The 18,192-nt window shown below is 38.8% G+C and overlaps 1 protein-coding gene across 2 annotated transcripts in view; it reads right to left on the bottom strand.

The window, feature by feature from the left end:
• Window positions 1-18,192, bottom strand: part of Dis3l2 (DIS3 like 3'-5' exoribonuclease 2) — a 326,249-nt gene that overhangs the window by 227,502 nt on the left and 80,555 nt on the right. The window contains exon 6 of one of the 2 annotated variants that reach the window (XM_021198087.1): window positions 16,117-16,158. The exons of the other annotated variant lie outside the window; for it this stretch is intronic. Within the exon in view, the coding sequence (XP_021053746.1) occupies window positions 16,117-16,158 (42 nt within the window). The remainder of the gene's footprint in view (window positions 1-16,116; window positions 16,159-18,192) is intronic. 2 annotated transcript variants of the gene reach the window in all.

Below are 18,192 nucleotides of genomic sequence, written 5' to 3'. Positions count from 1 at the left end.
ACCATGCAGTTTTTATCACAATTGCTCTGTTGTACAGCTTAAGGTCAGGCATGGTGATTCCACCAGATGTTCTTTTATTGTTTAGAATGGTTTTTGCAGATGATATGATGGTATACATAAGTGACCCTGAGTGGTTTTGTTCAATTCCTTCACCTTTTTGGTTATGTTTCCTATAATTCTATAAGTGTTTTTTGTGTTTCCTCTTTAAGGATTTCTACCTGTTTAGCTGTGTTCTCTTGTATTTCTTTAAGGGAGATATTAATGTCCTTAAAATCCTGTACCAGAATTATGAGACATGATTTTAAATCTGAATCTTGGTTTTCTGGTGTGTTGGGGTATCCAGAGTTTGCTGAGGTGGAAGTACTGGGTTCCAATGATGCCAAGTAGTCTTAGTTTCTGTTGGTAAGATTCTTGCACTTGCCATTCACCATTTGGTAATCTCTGGTGTTAGATGTTCTTGCTGTCTCTGGAGCTTGTTCCTCCTGTGAGTCTGTAAGCCTATGTCAGCACTCCTGGGAGACCAACACTCTCCTGGCAAGATCAGTGCACAGAGAGCTGCTGAACAGCCCCACCTCCTGGGTGCAGATGTAGGCCCTTAGGACCCTTCAAAGCTCCTCTGCTGCTTCTGTGGCCTGTGTGCTCCTGAGTGGACCTGCCTTAGAGAGTCACCCGAGAGAAAATGGCAATCTCACCTGAGTATGGGGGTCAGAGCACTCCCTGGAGGCAAGCTCTCCTCTGGCAGGGAAGGTGCACAGAGGACTGAGGATCAGCTCCACCTCCTGGGTGCAGATGCAGGCCCACAGGAGCCTGCCCCAGCTGTTCTGCTGCTTCTGTGGCCTGTGAGATCTTTTCAATGTTTTGTTCACTTCTTTGGACAAGGACTGTACTGAGAATTTTTCTATTTATGATCATCAAGATACCAGCCTATAGCTACTTTATGGAATAATTGGAGGAGCTTTGGTGTTCATCCCTAAAGGTCTCAAAGAGTCTAGCAGTGAATTCATCTAGTTGTGGGCTTTTCTTTAGAGATTCTTCATAACTGCTTCAGTCCATTGCTCACTGTAGATGAATTCATATTGCCTCATCCTGTAGATATGATTTGGTAGGTCATGTGTCTAAGAATTTGCCCATTCCTTCTAGATTTTCCAGCTGATTGGACTGCTAAGTTTTCAAAATATTAATCTAATAATATTCTGAATTTCTATGATACCACTGTAATGTTCCCCTTTTCAGAACATTTCATTAATTTGGTCTTTTCTCTCTCTCTCTCTCTCTCTCTCTCTCTCTCTCTCTCTCTCTCTCTCCCCTCTCTCTCTCTCTCTCATCACTTGGGCTAATGGTCTGTCAACCCTGTCTCTCTTCAGAGAACCACCTCTTTGTTCTGCTGCTCTTTGTATTTCCCTTTACTCCCCATTTCATTAAATTCATCTCTGATCCTTATTTCTTTCCCTATACTAATGTGGGGCTTGGCTTGTGCAAAGTTTTCTAAGACCTTAAGGCTTATCGTTACGCTATTTACTTGTGTTCTCCCTGATTTTAATGTAAACACGGGTAGCTACACCCCTCCCTCGTAGAAACGCCCCGGCTGTGTCACAAAGGTTATAACGACTCGTGTTCCCTTACATTTGATTCTAGGGGTTCTCAAAACTCTTCCCTAACTTAAGTGATTCACTGATCATTTGAAAGTATATTGTTCAGTCTCCATGTATTTGTAGTCTTTGGTTTCTCTTGCTATTGCCTTCTGGTTTATTCAGTAGGACATGGTAAAATCAATTGTTTTGATTTCTTTATCTTTGTTAAGACTTTCTTTAAGCCTTAAAAGATGGTCTACTATGGACAAAGTATTATGGACTTCTGAAAATAATATTTATTCCACAGCAATTGATAGAAAGTTCTACAGATAATTGATCAGACCTATAGTATAGGTTAACTCCAATTTGTCCATTTATCTGGATGATTAATATACAAATGGGAATAGAGCACTGAACCCGTTGTTGCTATTGCATCTGGACCCACTTGTCCATTTATGTCCCACACTGTTTGCTTTAGGAAACTATGTACACCAACATTTGGAGTATACATATTTTCAATTGTTACCCCTTCTTAATGGATTGTTTCCTTTAAAAATATGCAGTGATCTTCTAACATTGTCTTGATGTCAGAAATAAGTACACTATTTTTGATTTCTTTTGGATTCCATTTGTTTGGGACACAATTTCCTACCCTTCACACTTTGGATCTTTGTGTGTTTTTGATACAGGGATAAGTTTCTTATAGACAACAAACACCTGAATCTTGTTTAAAATCATTCATACAGTCTTCATCTTGTAGTTGAAGAGTTCTGATCATTTATATTTAGGTTTATTATTAAGTATGTTCCAACTTCTCTCCTTCCTTGCCTTAGAGGCTAACTGGTTTCAGAAGTTTGATTCTTTCCTACTTGCCACTGTCCATTCTCCTGGTAAGATGTACTGTTTTCCCAGGCTCTCAGACTTTGGGCTTTCTTTCTCTTCCATATGATACTCCTTTAAATATTTTCAGACATGCAGGCTTAGTGACCATGAATTGTTTTAGTTTAAGCTTATCACAGGAGGTCTTTATTTACCCTTTGATTTTTAAAGGATAACTGCTCATTACAGTAGTCTTGATTGGTAGTTTTGTTTCGGGGTTTGAATTAGTAAGTCCACGTTCTTCAAGTCTTTAGTATATCTGCTAATAAGTCTGCTGCTATCTTACTAGATTTACCTTTATAATTTATCTAACATTTCTTTCTTGTAGTTTTCAGTACTGTTTGTCCTGTACTTTACTATTTAATTGTTATGCTTATTGGTAACTTATTTGTGTTTAGTGAGTCCCACGGGTGGCTAAATGACAACTTTGGGGAGTTGGTTCTCTCCCTCCTCCACCATATGGGTTCTGGTGATCAAACTCAGCACATCAGGCTTAATAGCAGGCACCTTTACACACTGAGCAATTTCACAGGTGCCATTAAATACTCTATACTTGAATATAACATAGAAAGTTTCTTCCAGGTATGTCTTTTAGGGATCCTAGATGCATTGTATTGTCTTACTGGATATCATTTGACTTTCTAGATTTGAGATATTTTCTGATATAATTTCATTAAGATTTTTAGGTCATTTCTCTGTGACTTAGTGTGGTACTTTGAATAAGAATGGCCCCTATAGGCTCAAATATTTGAATGTTGGGTCATTAGGGAGTGACAATACTTGAGCAAGATTAGAAGTGGGTGTGGCCTTGTTGGAGTAAGTGTACCCCTGGGGGATGGGGGTAGACTTTAAGGTTTCAGAAGCCCAAGTCAGACCCAAAGCTCTCTCTCTTCCTGTTGCCCTCAGACATGAATATATCTCAGCTCCTTCTCCAGCACCATGTCTGCCTATGTGCTACCATGTTTTCTGTCATGCAGATAAAGGACTAAACCTCTGAAGATGTAGGCAAGTCCCAGTTAAATGTCTTCTTTTATAAGAGTTGCCATGGTCATAGTGTCTCTTCACAGCAACAGAATACTGATGAAGACACTAAGGTTCCTTTCTTTTACAACAAATTTGTAGACTTTCTTGTAACTAGTCTATTCTATTGGCTGCTTTCCACTGAGTTTTAAGTTTTGATCCATTGACCTTTGATTTCTAATATTATAGGGTTATTATTATTTTGTCCAAGATCTCAATCACTTTTTGTTGACTTTCATCCAAGTTGTTGGATTTCTTGTCAAGGTCTTAGATTTATTTATTTACCCCATTCCTCTGTTTATTTGAATCATCTCTAAAGTCACTAATGTTTTTTTCCACTTTTCACAATTTTTAGTATTTTATATTCATGATTCTTACCCACATGTGTGTACCATATGCATACTTGATACCAGCAGAGCCCAAAAGAGGATATAAGACTGTCTGCACTGGAGCTGCAGACAATTGTGAGCCATGTGGGTGCTAGGAATTGAACTTATGACTTCTTCAAGAGCAGCCAGTGCTTTTAACTACTGATCCATCTCTCCAACCAAGTTTTCAACCTATACATTTTAATTATGGCATTTCAACCATTTCTATAATTTTGGACTCAGCTACTGAAGAGTTGTGAACTTATGGGGAAGTCATATTGCTTTTAATACTTCTTATATTTCTAGGTTCTAATTGGCATATCTGTAGGGCTAGCTGCCTCCTTTGGCTTTCTTGAGGGGTTCTCAGTATAAAAGACCAACCCTGATGCCATGGTGTATGTCTTAGTCAGGGTTTCTATTCCTGCACAAACATCATGACCAAGAAGCAAGTTGGGGAGGAAAGGGTTTATTCCGCTTACATTTCCATACTGCTGTAGATCACCCAAGGATGCAGGACTGGAACTCAAACAGGTCAGAAAGCAGGAGCGGATGCAGAGGCCATGGCAGGATGTTCTTTACTGGCTTGCCTATCCTGGCTTGCTCAGTCCACTCTCTTATAGAACCCAAGACTACCAGCCCAGAGATGGCACCACCCACAAGGGAACCTCCCCCCTTGATCACTAATTGAGAAAATGCCTTACAGCTGGATCTCATGGAGGCATTTCCCCAACTGAAGCTCCTTTCTCTGTGATAACTCCAGCTGTGTCAAGTTGACACAAAGCTATCCAGTACAGTGTATGAAGGAGAGAACTGCTGCTTCAGCAACAACACCCTGACCAACCACAAAAGCAAAGGAATGAGAACAGAAAACAGCACTGAAGAAGTTACAAAGTTAGAGTTGACTGAAGTAAATGCAGTAATACATATAAATAAAATAAGAGGCAAAAAATTAAAAAGGTAGGGCACACTAAAAGTAAAAACAAAAAAAGAACATGAGAAAAAAAGAGATAAAATCCTATTAGACAATAAATATGGAAATAAAATTAAAGGTAAAAATAATAAAAAGGAACAAGAGATTTGGAGGGGAGATAGGATGGGGGGTTTCTGGGAGAGGGTGATACTGGGGAAGGGGTTTACTTGAAATGTAAATAAATTAAATAAAAAGAGATTTTTAAAAAGCAAAAACACAGTAAAGACTTTAAATGTCAGAGACATTTATTTCTGGGTCCTCTAATGCTGGGATCTGCTTGATGAGGGGCAGACAGTGAAATGGAGCTCTAGACTCTTGTTGATCTAATATTTAGACTGGTGCTGTATGTGTGTTAAGGATCAGGCCAGTCAAGGGTCAGTTGTCAGCTTCATGGCTGTATTCATGCTAGAAGCTTCCATTCTTTGCATACAGAACCACTGCTGACCCTGTAGGTCACTGGTTCCCACTAAAATCCACAGCCATTTCTCTAATCCCCTAGTACATGTAACCTGGGAAACAGATGTCCATGTCTTCCATAGGCACTTAAGTGTGAAGGAAGTGACAGAACATTGGGTTCTGCCTGGGAGAAGTAGGGAACTAGTACCCTGCCTGGAAGGTTCACGCTGTACAGTCAGACCCCATGCAGGAAGGGAGCAGGCATGGGAAATCTGCTGGACCAGGGCACACAGCTCTTGACCCTACCCCTGCAGAAAGGAAGCCATTCTGGAGGCCAAGCACTCTGCCAGTCATGGGCTTAGAATTCCTAGGTACAGAGTTGGGGATACTGACCATGGAGCCCTTTACAGTGACCCCACTGCTGACTAAATTTCTCAGCCAGATCATGTTCAATTTGACCTTCCCAACTGTCTCCTGTGGCTGTCTTCTACTGAGGCAGTGTAGCAGATAGGACCCAGGCTCAGAGTTGTAACAATCCTTATTTTCCATTTTCCAAGAAGCTGACTCTCAATAGCATTTACATTTGCTTATTTATTTATTTATTTATTTAGTGTGTGTGTGTGTGTGTGTGTGAGAGAGAGAGAGAGAGAGAGAGAGAGAGAGAGAGAGAGAGAGAGAGAGAGAGAGTTATGTGTCAGCCCCACTAAGTTTTCCTCAATATCAGCTCTGCATTCCCACAGTAGCTCCTCTCCTCACAGAGAATGAAGGACACAAAAACGACTAGTTCCAGATAACATCCCATCTTCTTAACTAATCCAATAAGTGAAAAGAATATCTCACTAAAGTATTCTGCAAGAGCCCCAAGGTCAGGTTCTCTGGGGCACATGACCATTCTTGCACCAATCCCCACAGCAGAGGTCGAGACCAGACCAGTTTCCTAAGCCTTTTCCTCTTGCAATGTCTTTCACTCAACACATATTTTAATGACACTAGGTATACAACATAAGATGATATTTACAAATTAAACAATTACTAGTAAAATATCATAAAGCATTTTTCTTTTTCTCAGTTTTTTTGAGACAGGATTTCACTCCATAGCCCAGGCTGCCCTGGAACTCACTATGTAGTCCAGGCTACCCTCAAACTTGCAACAACCAGCCTGCTGGAGCCTCCAGAGTGCTAGGATTATAAGCTGATGCCATCACACCTGGCATTAAATTCATTTTTAAAAAATTGTCAGGTATTCATATAATGTTATCCTTTATTAAAGCTTTGACATGAACATATTTATTTTATAGACAGAATTAAGTCAGCTGAATATTTGGTGCTAGAGTACATACTAATAAAATACATAAAACCAATATTTTTCACAGTTGATCAATGTTTTGATCTTATAATTATTAATACTGAGAACACTACTCAGCAATATATATTATAAAATGATAAAATACATTCAGAGGCAATATAAAAATTGGAGGCAATTATGGACTAATCCCAAGAAAAATTCATTTAATATTTTTTTAAAACTCAAAGAACAATTTTTTTAAGTCAAACATTCTAGCAATATCAAACCCAAAGATATACTTTGGGTATACTCCGTGCTGAGAAATGACAGTAGGGAGATATTGATTGTCTTTGTTTTTGGTATGTGCCATCAATTCCTGATCTTTTCAAGACTTTTAACATGGAGTGTTGTATTTTGTCAAAGGCTCTTTCAGCATCTAATGAGATAATCGTGTGACTCTTTATTTGCATTTTTATATAGTGGATTACATTGACCTATTTACATATATTGAATCATCCCTGCATCCCTGGGATAAAGCCTACTTTTGATGTGTTCTTGCATTTTGTTTTCAAGAATTTTGAGTATTTTTACATCAATATTCATAAGCAAAATTGGTCTGAAGTTCTCGTTCTTTGTTGGGACTTTGTGTGGCTTTAGGTATCAGAGTAATTTTGGCTTCATAGAATGAATTAGGTAGAGTGCCTTCTGTCTTTATTTTGTAGAATAGTTTGAGGAGTACTGTTATTAGATAGATCTTCTTTGAAGATCTGCTAGAATTCTGTATTAAAACCATCTGGCCCTGGGCTTTGGTTGGGAGGTTTTTAAATACTGCTTCTATTTTCTTGGGTGGAGGAGGTTATGGGACTTTTTAGATAGCTTATCTAATCTTGATTTAACTTTGGTACATGGCACCTGTCTAGAAAATCATCCATTTAATTGACAAATGAGACCTCAGGAAACTGGAACGCTTCTTTGCACACAAAGGGCACGGTCAATAGGACAAAATGACAGCCTACAGATTGGGAAAAGATCTTCACTAATCCTACATCTGATAGAGGGCTAACAGTCAAAATACATAAAGAACTCAATAGGTTAGACTCCACAAAACCCAAAAAAACCAATTTAAAGATGGGGTACAGAGCTAAGCACTTAAAGAAATATTCAAAGTCCTTCGTCATGAGGGAAATGCAAAGCAAAACAACCCTTAGGTTCCACCTTACCCCAATCAGAATGGCTACCATCAAAAACTCAAGTGCCAGCACATGCTATCGAGTATGTGAAGAAGGGGAACACTCCTCTGTTGCTGGTGGGAATGCAAACTGGTACAACCACTTTGAAAATCAATCTGGTGGTTTCTCAGAATACTGGGAATAGTTCTACCTCAAGACCCAGCTAAACTGCTCCTAGGCATATACCCAAAAGATGTTCCACCATTCCACAAGGACATGTGTTCCACTATGTTCATAACAGCCTTATTTGTGATAGCCAGAGACTGGAAACAACCCAGATGTACCTCAACTGAAGAATGGATACAGAAAATGTGGTTCATTTTCAAAATGGAATACTATTCAACTATTAAAAATGAGGACATTGTGGGCTGGTGAGATGGCTCAGCGGTTAAGAGTTCCTGAGTTCAAATCCCAGCAACCACATGGTGGCTCACAACCATCTGTAACAAAAATCCAATGCCCTCTCCTGGAGTGTCTGAAGACAGTTACAGTGTACACACATATAATAAAATAAATAAATAAATCTTTTTAAAAAAATGAGGACATTGTGAATTTTGCAGGCAAATGAATGGAATTAGAAAATATTACCCTGAGTGAGGTAACCCAGACCCAAAAGGACATGCATTGTATATACTCACTGATAAGTGGATATTAGCCAAAAAGTACAGAATACCCATGATACAACCCACAGACCATAAGAAGTTTAACTAGAAGGAAGGCCCAAGTGAGGATGCTTCAATTCTACTTTTATCAAGTTTTTTTGTAGCTAACCCATTCAGTCATATGACCTGCATACTCGTAGATAGGGACTAGACTGACATTCTCCTACATCAGTGGAGTATGAACATGTCTCCTAGTAAAGAATAAAGATAGAAGTTTTCTTAGAAATGATCCAACTAGGTTCTTTTTAGAGAAAATTCCGTGTTTGTATTCCTAGAAGTATACTGATAGTGCAGTTAATACTTGCTTGAATCAAATATGACTCCTTTTAGAATGACATCAATTTCTGACACTGAATCAAATATAATACTATTCAGAAAAGAAAATAACCTAAATGTTTCAATAACTTGTCGACTAAAATAAGGATCATTTATATTTAAATATTTTATTTATGTAGAGGCTTAACTAGTATCTAAGCTCAAATTCCCACATCATACTACCCTATAGTAAATGCATTCCACATTTCACAGATGCTTCAATATTCTGGAACTCACTGAAAAAGTAAATTCAGCCTGCAAACCATCTCTAAAATCAGATAGGTTTAGTGAAGACGTTTTCGGGCAAGAGAGCATCAGGTACCAAAATAAGGGCCATATTCCAGGCTTGGCATAGTTCATACGGTCAATCTCTACTAACAGACCAAAAATAACTACCAGGGGAGCAGAAATAGGGAGATGGCTCACACAGAAAAGTACCTGCCATGTAACCTTTGTTTGATCACTGCACATACATAGAAGAGCTTGCAATGAGGGCATGCCCCTATAATTCCAGGGCTGGGAAGGTAGAGACAAGCAAATCCTTGGTCTCACTGGCTGACCAGCCCACCCTAATCAGTAGAGTCTAGGCCCCTAGATAATAAGAAAAAGAAGTGGTTGACTTCTGGTACACACACACACACACATACACACACACACACACACACACACACACACGAATAATTATCTGGGATTTGGGTTTAGACAAAACAATTTCAAAAAAATGGGTATTACCAGGGACAAAATGGCCCAAATCATGTTGATGAGAGGCAATGCATAATAAGATGTCACTGCTTTAGATATAAAAGAACCTAATAAGGCTTTACAAAACATAGAGAAAAACTAAGTACAAGCATTAAAAATCCCCAATCACATTTATTAGCAAAATAAGTAATAAAGTACTCAACACACACAAAAAGTAGGAATCAATACCTAAACAACACATGTGGCCACCATAAACTAGGTGACAGTCACTTTCCCTCTCACCCTCTCCCTGGCCCTCCCCCCACCTCTCACACAGACAGACAGGCAGACACACACACATTCATGTACATGTTGGGTTGGGTGATAAAAAAAAGTTAATAAGAAAAGAATTAGTAATATAATCCATAACTGGATAAATGAGCTAAACAAATATACTTCTCAAAAAAGTAAAATACCCAATAAATATATTTTTAAATGCTCAATATTTTTAGCTATCAAGGACCTATAAATCAAAACTACATTGAGAGTCCACCTCATCCCAGTCAAAAGTGAATATATTTTTTAAAAAGTAATAATAACAAACTCTGACAAAGTTGCAGAAAAATGAACCCTATCTACCAGGCAAACAATCCCATCTACAGTAGCATTTTTTTAAAAAAACACTTGGAGTAAACTAACCAAGGAAGCAAAGAATTGTACAATGAGAACTTTAAAAACTCTAAAGCAATCAAAGAAGGCAACAGAAAAAAGAAAGACCTCCCATACTCATGGATTAGTAAATTCAATACAATGGAAATGACTATCATACCAAAAACAATATACAGAGTCAATGCAGTTGAATCAAAATCTCCACACCATGCTTCATAGAACTACGTATTAGAAAATAAAGGCCAGACTTCTTGTGTCAGATAAAGGAAATGTAAGTGTGGGAAGGGGGAAAACTAGAACAAACTGGAGGGTGTTACACTGGAATTGGAGATTTTTGCATGGACACAGTTTAATGCATGGTGGAGAGGTAGGGGTGTGGTGTGTGTGTGTGTGTGTGTGTGTGTGCGCGCGTGCACATATATTGGTTCTTGTTCACTAAGAAGACTTCACAGAACCCGCATTTCTTTGAGAAAAACAAACAAATAAACAGGGCTTCTTAGAAAAATGAGCAAGTCCAGTGAAAGCACTACATAACAGATCTATTGCAATTTAAACAAAGTAAATGTTAAGAAATTACTCCTCAGCCGGGCATGGTGGCGCACGCCTTTAATCCCAGCACTTGAGAGGCAGAGGCAGGTGAATTTCTGAGCTTGGTCTACAGAGTAAGTTCCAGGACAGCCAGGGCTACACAGCGAAACCCTGTCTCAAAAAAAACAAAAACAAAAAAGAAAAAAATAGAAAAAAAGAAAAGAAAAGAAATTACGAAATTACTCCTCATCAAGTAGTAAGAACAACCAATCACCTCTGAGAAGCAACATGATCTGTTCTTAACCGAAGAGCATCTCCACACAGAAATACACATGCTTCTTAGGACCTGTGAATCAAACCTTTGCTTAAAGCCCACTATCACGTCCATACTTAGAGTTTCAGTCCTTAGTGTCACATGAGTCATGACAAGATGAGCAGCCATCTCCCTTAAAATAAGCCCCCCAAACCAGACAAACAAAAGTGGAATCATCTCAGCAAAGATGATTCCAGAGAGAACAACAGATGACAGTCCCTATGGCTAAGCAGGGGTGTTTGTCCACTAAAGCACTGGGCACCAGCCATTGATCAAGATGATACTAGAATTTAAAGCAAGTTCCTAAAAACTCTGACCTGATTCTCAAAATACATTTGCTTGATAAGGTGCTCGGGTTTCCGAAGGAAGGACTGGTTGTTGTTCTTACTGCCTTTGGCCCTTAGAGTACTCTAGTATTACTACTTTGTAGCGTGAGGGAGGCTTTAAATCAGAATGGCTGTGGAGGGAGGAAGCATGCCCTTAAGAAAATATTTGTTTTCTACCATGAATATTATATTTCTAAATGAATGCATAAATGCCAGTATTGTTTCCAATTCATATTTCACATAAAGCCATGTTTCATTTTAAACTAACCAAGTTTCACATGTTCCCTAAAGGCTGTACTTCTATGTACTTCTATGATTCAGTAACACAAGAGGCAGCTATTGTCAACTAGAAGGCTAGTCTAGGTGTCTCATGTGAAATTACTCTGGAGGAAATCCACTTATGGGACTTAACTACGAAGAAACTCTAGAAAAGAACAAAGACCTTGTCATGAGTTATAAAATGCATCAAAGCTATATGTGCACGTGTACTTGTTACGACATGAAAGCAAGATGTTTGTCTATACTGCAGTTGATGGCTTCAAGTTAACACCTGCCCAGAAATTTAGTGAGAAAATTACATTAACTAGAAGCTCTCCAGATTTCCTGGCTAAGTCTCCAGCCATGCATAAAAAGGCCTCTTTTTTTTTTTTTTTCTTCAGTAGTACCAAAAGGAAAGCTACTTTTCAACAAAGTAGACCAGGTAATAAAAAAGAATCTGAATCCACAAAGTAGCCCTGAACACTGACAATCCTGAGACCTTAAGGGGAGCTGCTGGAACCTGATCACAGAGGAGTTCTGGAAGCTCCTCCAATTTGGGCGTCAGATAGGGGTAATTGGGGTTTGGGTTGGTTGGGTTGGGTTGAGTTGGGTTAGGTTGGGTTGTTTGAAACAAGGTATTATGTAGACCAGGCTGGTCTTGAACTCACAGAGATCATCTGCCTCTGCCTCCCCTCTGCCCCGCCCCCGTCCCCCTGCCCCCTTGTCCCTGCCTCTGCAAGTGCTGGGATTAAAAGTGTCAACACATCGGCTTCAATCTTTTTATATGGTTACCTTTTAGATGATGAAGTAACATTTTTTTCTAAAACCAACAATTTTCTAAGAATACAACTCAATAAAAAATTCATATTGTTTTATATGAATCATTTTTTAAAGCTGTCACCTTCCCTACACTGGTAGAAACAAAAATAAATAAATAAATGTGCCCAGTGTAGGCTGTTTCTACCGTGTAACCTTAGTTTATGCTGCTGCAAAAACTCTGGAAATTATCCTGGGCAGAGATTTTTGTATACTAAGTATCAGCCAAGAACAAATTTTTACAGCTGACTTCTAAACTCTTTAAAATTACACTTTATAATGGAAATACTGACAGATGTTTTACCCTAAAAGCACTGTTATAATATTTCTAGCTTTTAAAAATACAAAAATATGAACTCAGCATCAAAGACCAAGGAATGAAAAAAAAGTCATTAAGTTACACAATTAACTTTTTAAATAAGTATAAATAAAAATATATTTTTTACCACAGCCAGCAAGATGGCTCTGTGGGTAAACACATTTCCCGCCAAGCCTGATGATCTGGGGCCCACATAGTGGAAAAAAGAACCAACTCCCAAACAGCGTTCCTCTAACCTGCACATGTGAGCTGTGACGTGTGCGTGTACACGCGCGCACATGCGTGCACACACACACACATACACACACACAAACACACACTAAATAAATAAACAAACAAATAAATATTTTAATACAGACACACTTTTTGGATCAAATATGTTCACAAGCCCTAACAGTTGCATTTATTTTTGCAAATGTTCTGTTAAACCACTAATTCAGCATTTCAGTGAATAGAGAACTTACCCCGAGCATGATAAGCCATCAATGCCTGACTTAACCTATCAGCCCATATGCAGACAAATTCCAGTACTTACTTCAACACTCTGAAGAACGGGTATAATATAAATTCATACTGACTCAAAGAGTCATCTTGAGCTTTGGAAAACTTGCAACATAGGAAATCATTCAAGAAGCAGGTACTCGAACCTATGATAAGGACATCCCACTGGAGACCATAAAGTCAAAGTAGACAACTGTGGCTATGTGAACTTTACTCCAGACCATCTACACTGTCCACATTCAGCTCACTAGTTCTAATCAGAACAATCGAGGGTAAGCTACTCTGAGTAATCTCTACCACAGTCTTACAGTGAACACCCACAGCATAGCATACTCTTCATTCTTTAAACACCACTCAAGTCCATACAAGGAAGCATACAGAGAACTAAGACCTTAAGAACACTTGTACCGGGCTTTGTGGCTCAATACTTAGTTTGATGTTCTAATTCGCCTCCCCACCTTGAAGAGAAGTTACCAAGGCAAATCACTCTCTATTTAATACTGTCTGAGTTACACAGTGAAACCGCTAAGGGAGGGAAACATAGGTAACAGTTAGTAAAAGAACAAGAGTAAAATGTGAGTTTGCTATTGGAAAGTAGTATCACACATTTGTATCCAAATCTACCATGCTCATCTTAATAACTGCCATTAAAGCACAATTAAATTAAAAGGGCTGGAGAAATGACTCAATGGTTAAGAGTGATGGCTGCTCTTTCAGAATACCCAAGTTCAATTCCCAACACCCACATGGCAGCTCACAACTGTCTGTAACTCCTGTTCCAAGGGATATGACACTCTCACACAGACAAAACATCAACATACATAAAAGAACAATCAATTATAAAAAAATAATTATATTTGTGTACTAATTAAAAGTAGTACAGAGGAATGTCATTAAATATTCCTCCTGTTTTAAATACATTTTATCAGTATAGTCCAGTTTTATTTGCATATAGAAAAGAACACAAGCCATAAATGCTCAGTATGATGAAATCTTACAAAGCAAACAACTGATGTAACTGTATAGAAGATGAAGAAACAGGATTACAAAAATACTAGCTTTCTATGTTGCACAAAAGTACCCACCCACACTTTACTGCTCCAGGTTCCTCCTAATTCCTAAATAACTCTCCCTGAACATGGATAAAGGCAAATAAACATAGACTGTATCCCAGCAGGAAAAATTAAAAAATGGTAGCCTAAAGAAGAAGATAGAAGAAAAGACTGATTTCTGTATTGATGGATTCTCAACAAGGACTATCAGTAAAAAGTTTCTGGACAAAATGGCAGGAAGGTGTAACAATGACCACTCCAATTTGACCTGGTCGATGTAAGGTCATGTCCCCTCTCTACACCCAGCATTCTAAATTCTAAAGAGAAGATGCACCCACATTATTATGTCAGCTAAGTCAATAGTCTTCCTTTCACTTTTCAGGAGCCAGAGTATATGGAACACTGAGATAATGCTAGAACGTGTCAACACAGCTCCTTACTTTTAGGTTTGTGCAATGACTTAACACAAAATATGAAATTGCTAAGGTTTGAATTTTTATTTTATGCACCATATGCATTCAGTGCAGAGAGGCCAGAAGAAGGTGTCAGATACCCAGGAACTGGAGCTACAGATGGTCATTAGCCACCGTATGGATACTAGGAACTGAGTCCAGGATCTCTGCAAGAGCAGCCAGGACTGATAATTATGGAGCCATCTCTCCAGACCATGCTAAAAGATTTAACTTATGTCTATAAGAACTACAGGAATTATGACTAAGAAGCTAGGTCCATGAAGAAAATTCCACCCAGCATATGGCCTTCCTGTCTACTTCCCCTGTTCCCTCTCTATCCCTTTGTGTACCTGAGTACCTACCCTAAGATCAAACTGTGAGGACCACGGTCCCTCCATCTGATAAAACCTGCCCTTAAATAATTTGCTTCCCATCAAATGGCAAACAGCAAGTTGCACAGGAACAAAAGAAAGATAAGACAAAAAAAGTAAAATTACTCCTATCAATTTCATTCTTTTAAAATCAGTTAAGGGCTGAGCACACCTTGCCATAAATCCCTTAGATAAAGAAGTGTTTAAACTATTTTCTACAGGGAAAATTAAATAATCCACTATAGAATGACTTGAAATAGACTTTTCTAGAATGGACAGGTAAAAAATCAGTTTATCTAGTCAAAACCTTTTGACATCATATGCTCAACCACCACCACCAGCAAGTAAAACATAATTCCTCCAACCAAAAGGGGGAGGGAGACTTGTGAGAAGCCTACACAATACTTACACATGTGCACGTGCACACACACGTACACACACACACACACACACACACACACACATGCACACACACAAACACACACACCCCTAATACACCACCTTTTTACCAGCAAATCAACAAAAACTACTTATCTACCCCTCTCTAAAACACCTCTGATGTCAATTAATACAGGAGACAGATGAGAGCTTACAAATAGATCCTGGCTTTCAAAAGATAACTACCTTTTTTTCTTTTCCAAAATCCACTGACATAATATATGGGCTTCTGTGTGCGCTGAGCTAAAAAGTCCTTGCTCAATATTGACTCCAAAAGTGTCACATAAAACTAAGATGGATCTTAGGGGGACAAAGGCTTTGAAAATAAGGCCCCCATAGGTGCATTCACACCTAACAAATGATATAAATTTCAGTTCTGTTCCATAGTACTCTATCATCGGGCTGCTTCTGTATTTTTTGTAACATACCTTATAATAAAACCTAGGTTTAGGGCTGGTGAGATGGCTCAGTGGGTAAGAGCACCCGACTGCTCTTCCAAAGGTCCGGAGTTCAAATCCCAGCAACCACATGGTGGCTCATAACCATCCATAACAAGATCTGACGCCCTCTTCTGGAGTGTCTGAAGACAGCTACAGTGTACTTACATATAATAAATAAATAAATCTTTAAAAAAAAAAAAAAACAACCTAGGTTTAATCTGTAGTACTGTTTAAAAACCAGGCATGAGAGTACATACCTGTAATCCCAGCACTCCAGGCAGAGACAAGGTAATCCTTGGCTACTCAGCAAGTTTGAGGAAGGAAAGAAGGAAGGTAGGGAAGGAACGAGGGGAAGGAGGGAGGGAAGGAGGGAGGGAGGGAGGCAAAGGAAGAAAGAAAACAGAATAATTTATATTTTATATTCAAAGAGAAAAATTCTATCTAGCTCCCATGTACAAACACCTAGAAAACCTGCCTGAACTATTGCTGCTTTCCCCCATCAATGTCACTTAGTATTTAAGAAAACAAATTTCTGCTTCATAAGATCACAAAACCTAGTGAATTCACCATATGCACTTTCTTTCTAGTCATAAAATGTTACATCAAAAGAAATGAACCAGATGTTTTTCTAATGTGGTCAAATACTGAGATTGTTCAACAAATCTTTATTCCCTGCCTATTGTATGCCAGGCATTAGGTGACTGGCTACACAAGAAGTAAAAGGAACAAATGAGGCTCACACTTTCAGAAGCATCCACGACTTCCCAAGGACTATCCTAGATGATTCTAAGTCATTAATTTCCACCAACAAACACCCCATTTAGAGGTGAATGCTTTCTTCATTTCAAAGCTCAGTTCCAGGAAGTAATCTAGAATGTAATCTCAGTGGGACTTGACAAGACTGTGATCTAACAGAACACTATTACTATAAACACAGACGCCTGGTCCCTGCACAACCAGTTTAGACTTAAAGGAATGAATGTTTCTACGTCTTTAAACACATAGTCCTTTGCCTGAAATATTTTCTTCTCTCCTAAATGTTCATCTGGTAAACTCTCAATCTGTAAGTCAAATATAATCCATTATAAGAAACTTGATTTATTTATTTTATGTATGTGAGTATACTGTCATTGTCTTCAGACACACTAAAGAGGACATCAGATCCCATTACAGATGGTTGTGAGTCACTATGTGATTGCTGGAAACTGAACTCAAGAGCTCTGGAAGAGCAGCAGTGCTCTTAACCACTGAACTATCTCTCTAGTCCTGGGTCTTCTGAAAGAACAGCCAGTACTCTTAACTGCTGATCCATCTACAGCCCTTAAATGTTCTCTGTCTAATTTTTAATGCATATGGGTGTTTTGCCTGCATGAATCTATACATTATGTCTATGCAGTACCCATGGAGGCCAGAAGAGAGCATGAGGTCCTCTAAAAATGCAGTTGTAGCTGGCTGTTAGCCACCATGGTGAGTGCTAGGAACCCAGGTCCTCTAGAACAATGAGGGCTCTTAAAATGCCAAGTTATTTCTCTAGACCGTCAAAAGCAATTCTTAACAGATAAGAGAAAATTGAAATGATCCTTGTAAGGGGTTTGCAACTCCATGGGAAGAACAACAATATCAACCAACCAGACCCCCCAGAGCTCCCAGGAACTAAGCCATCAACTAAGGAGTACACATGACTCAGCTGCATATGTAGCACATGACAGCCATGTCATGCATCAATGGGAGGAGAGGTCACTGATCTTAATAAAGGCTCAATAGATGCCCCACTGTAGGGGAATTGAAGGCAGGAAGGCTGGAGTAGGTGGGTGAGTGGAGGACACCCTCACAGAAGCAGTGGGAGGGAGGATGGGATAGGGGGTTTCCAGGACATGGGGAAACCTGGAAAGGGGATAACATTTGAAATGTAAATAAAGAAAATATCCAATCCAATTCAAAAAATAAGTTAAAAAAAAAGATTCTTGTACTCTAACTGATCACTATTGACTATGATTATAAAGCAAACAGAAGGAAAAATTATAGGTTATATACAGACTCATGGATCTTAAGTACCATGTCATTGAACAAGGAGAAATCAGGAAGGAAATAAAGCCACTCCTAGCATGAAATGAAAATTGAAACACAACATTCGAAACCTATAAATGTAGGAGGGATGTTTATAGCTCTGGTTGCCTATAGAAAAATGAGAGTGATCTCAAAAAAATACCTTAATGATATATGTTGAGGAGAAGGAAGAAGAGGAGGAGGAGAAGAGGAAGAGGAAGAGGAAGAGGAAGAGGAAGAGGAAGAGGAAGAGGAAGAAGAAGAAGAAGAAGAAGAAGAAGAAGAAG

The sequence above is a fragment of the Mus pahari genome, chromosome 5 (assembly GCF_900095145.1).
Source record: "Mus pahari chromosome 5, PAHARI_EIJ_v1.1, whole genome shotgun sequence".
Lineage (NCBI taxonomy): Eukaryota > Metazoa > Chordata > Mammalia > Rodentia > Muridae > Mus > Mus pahari.
Note: the sequence above shows the minus strand (reverse complement) of the source record. Positions and strands in the feature narration are given on the sequence as shown.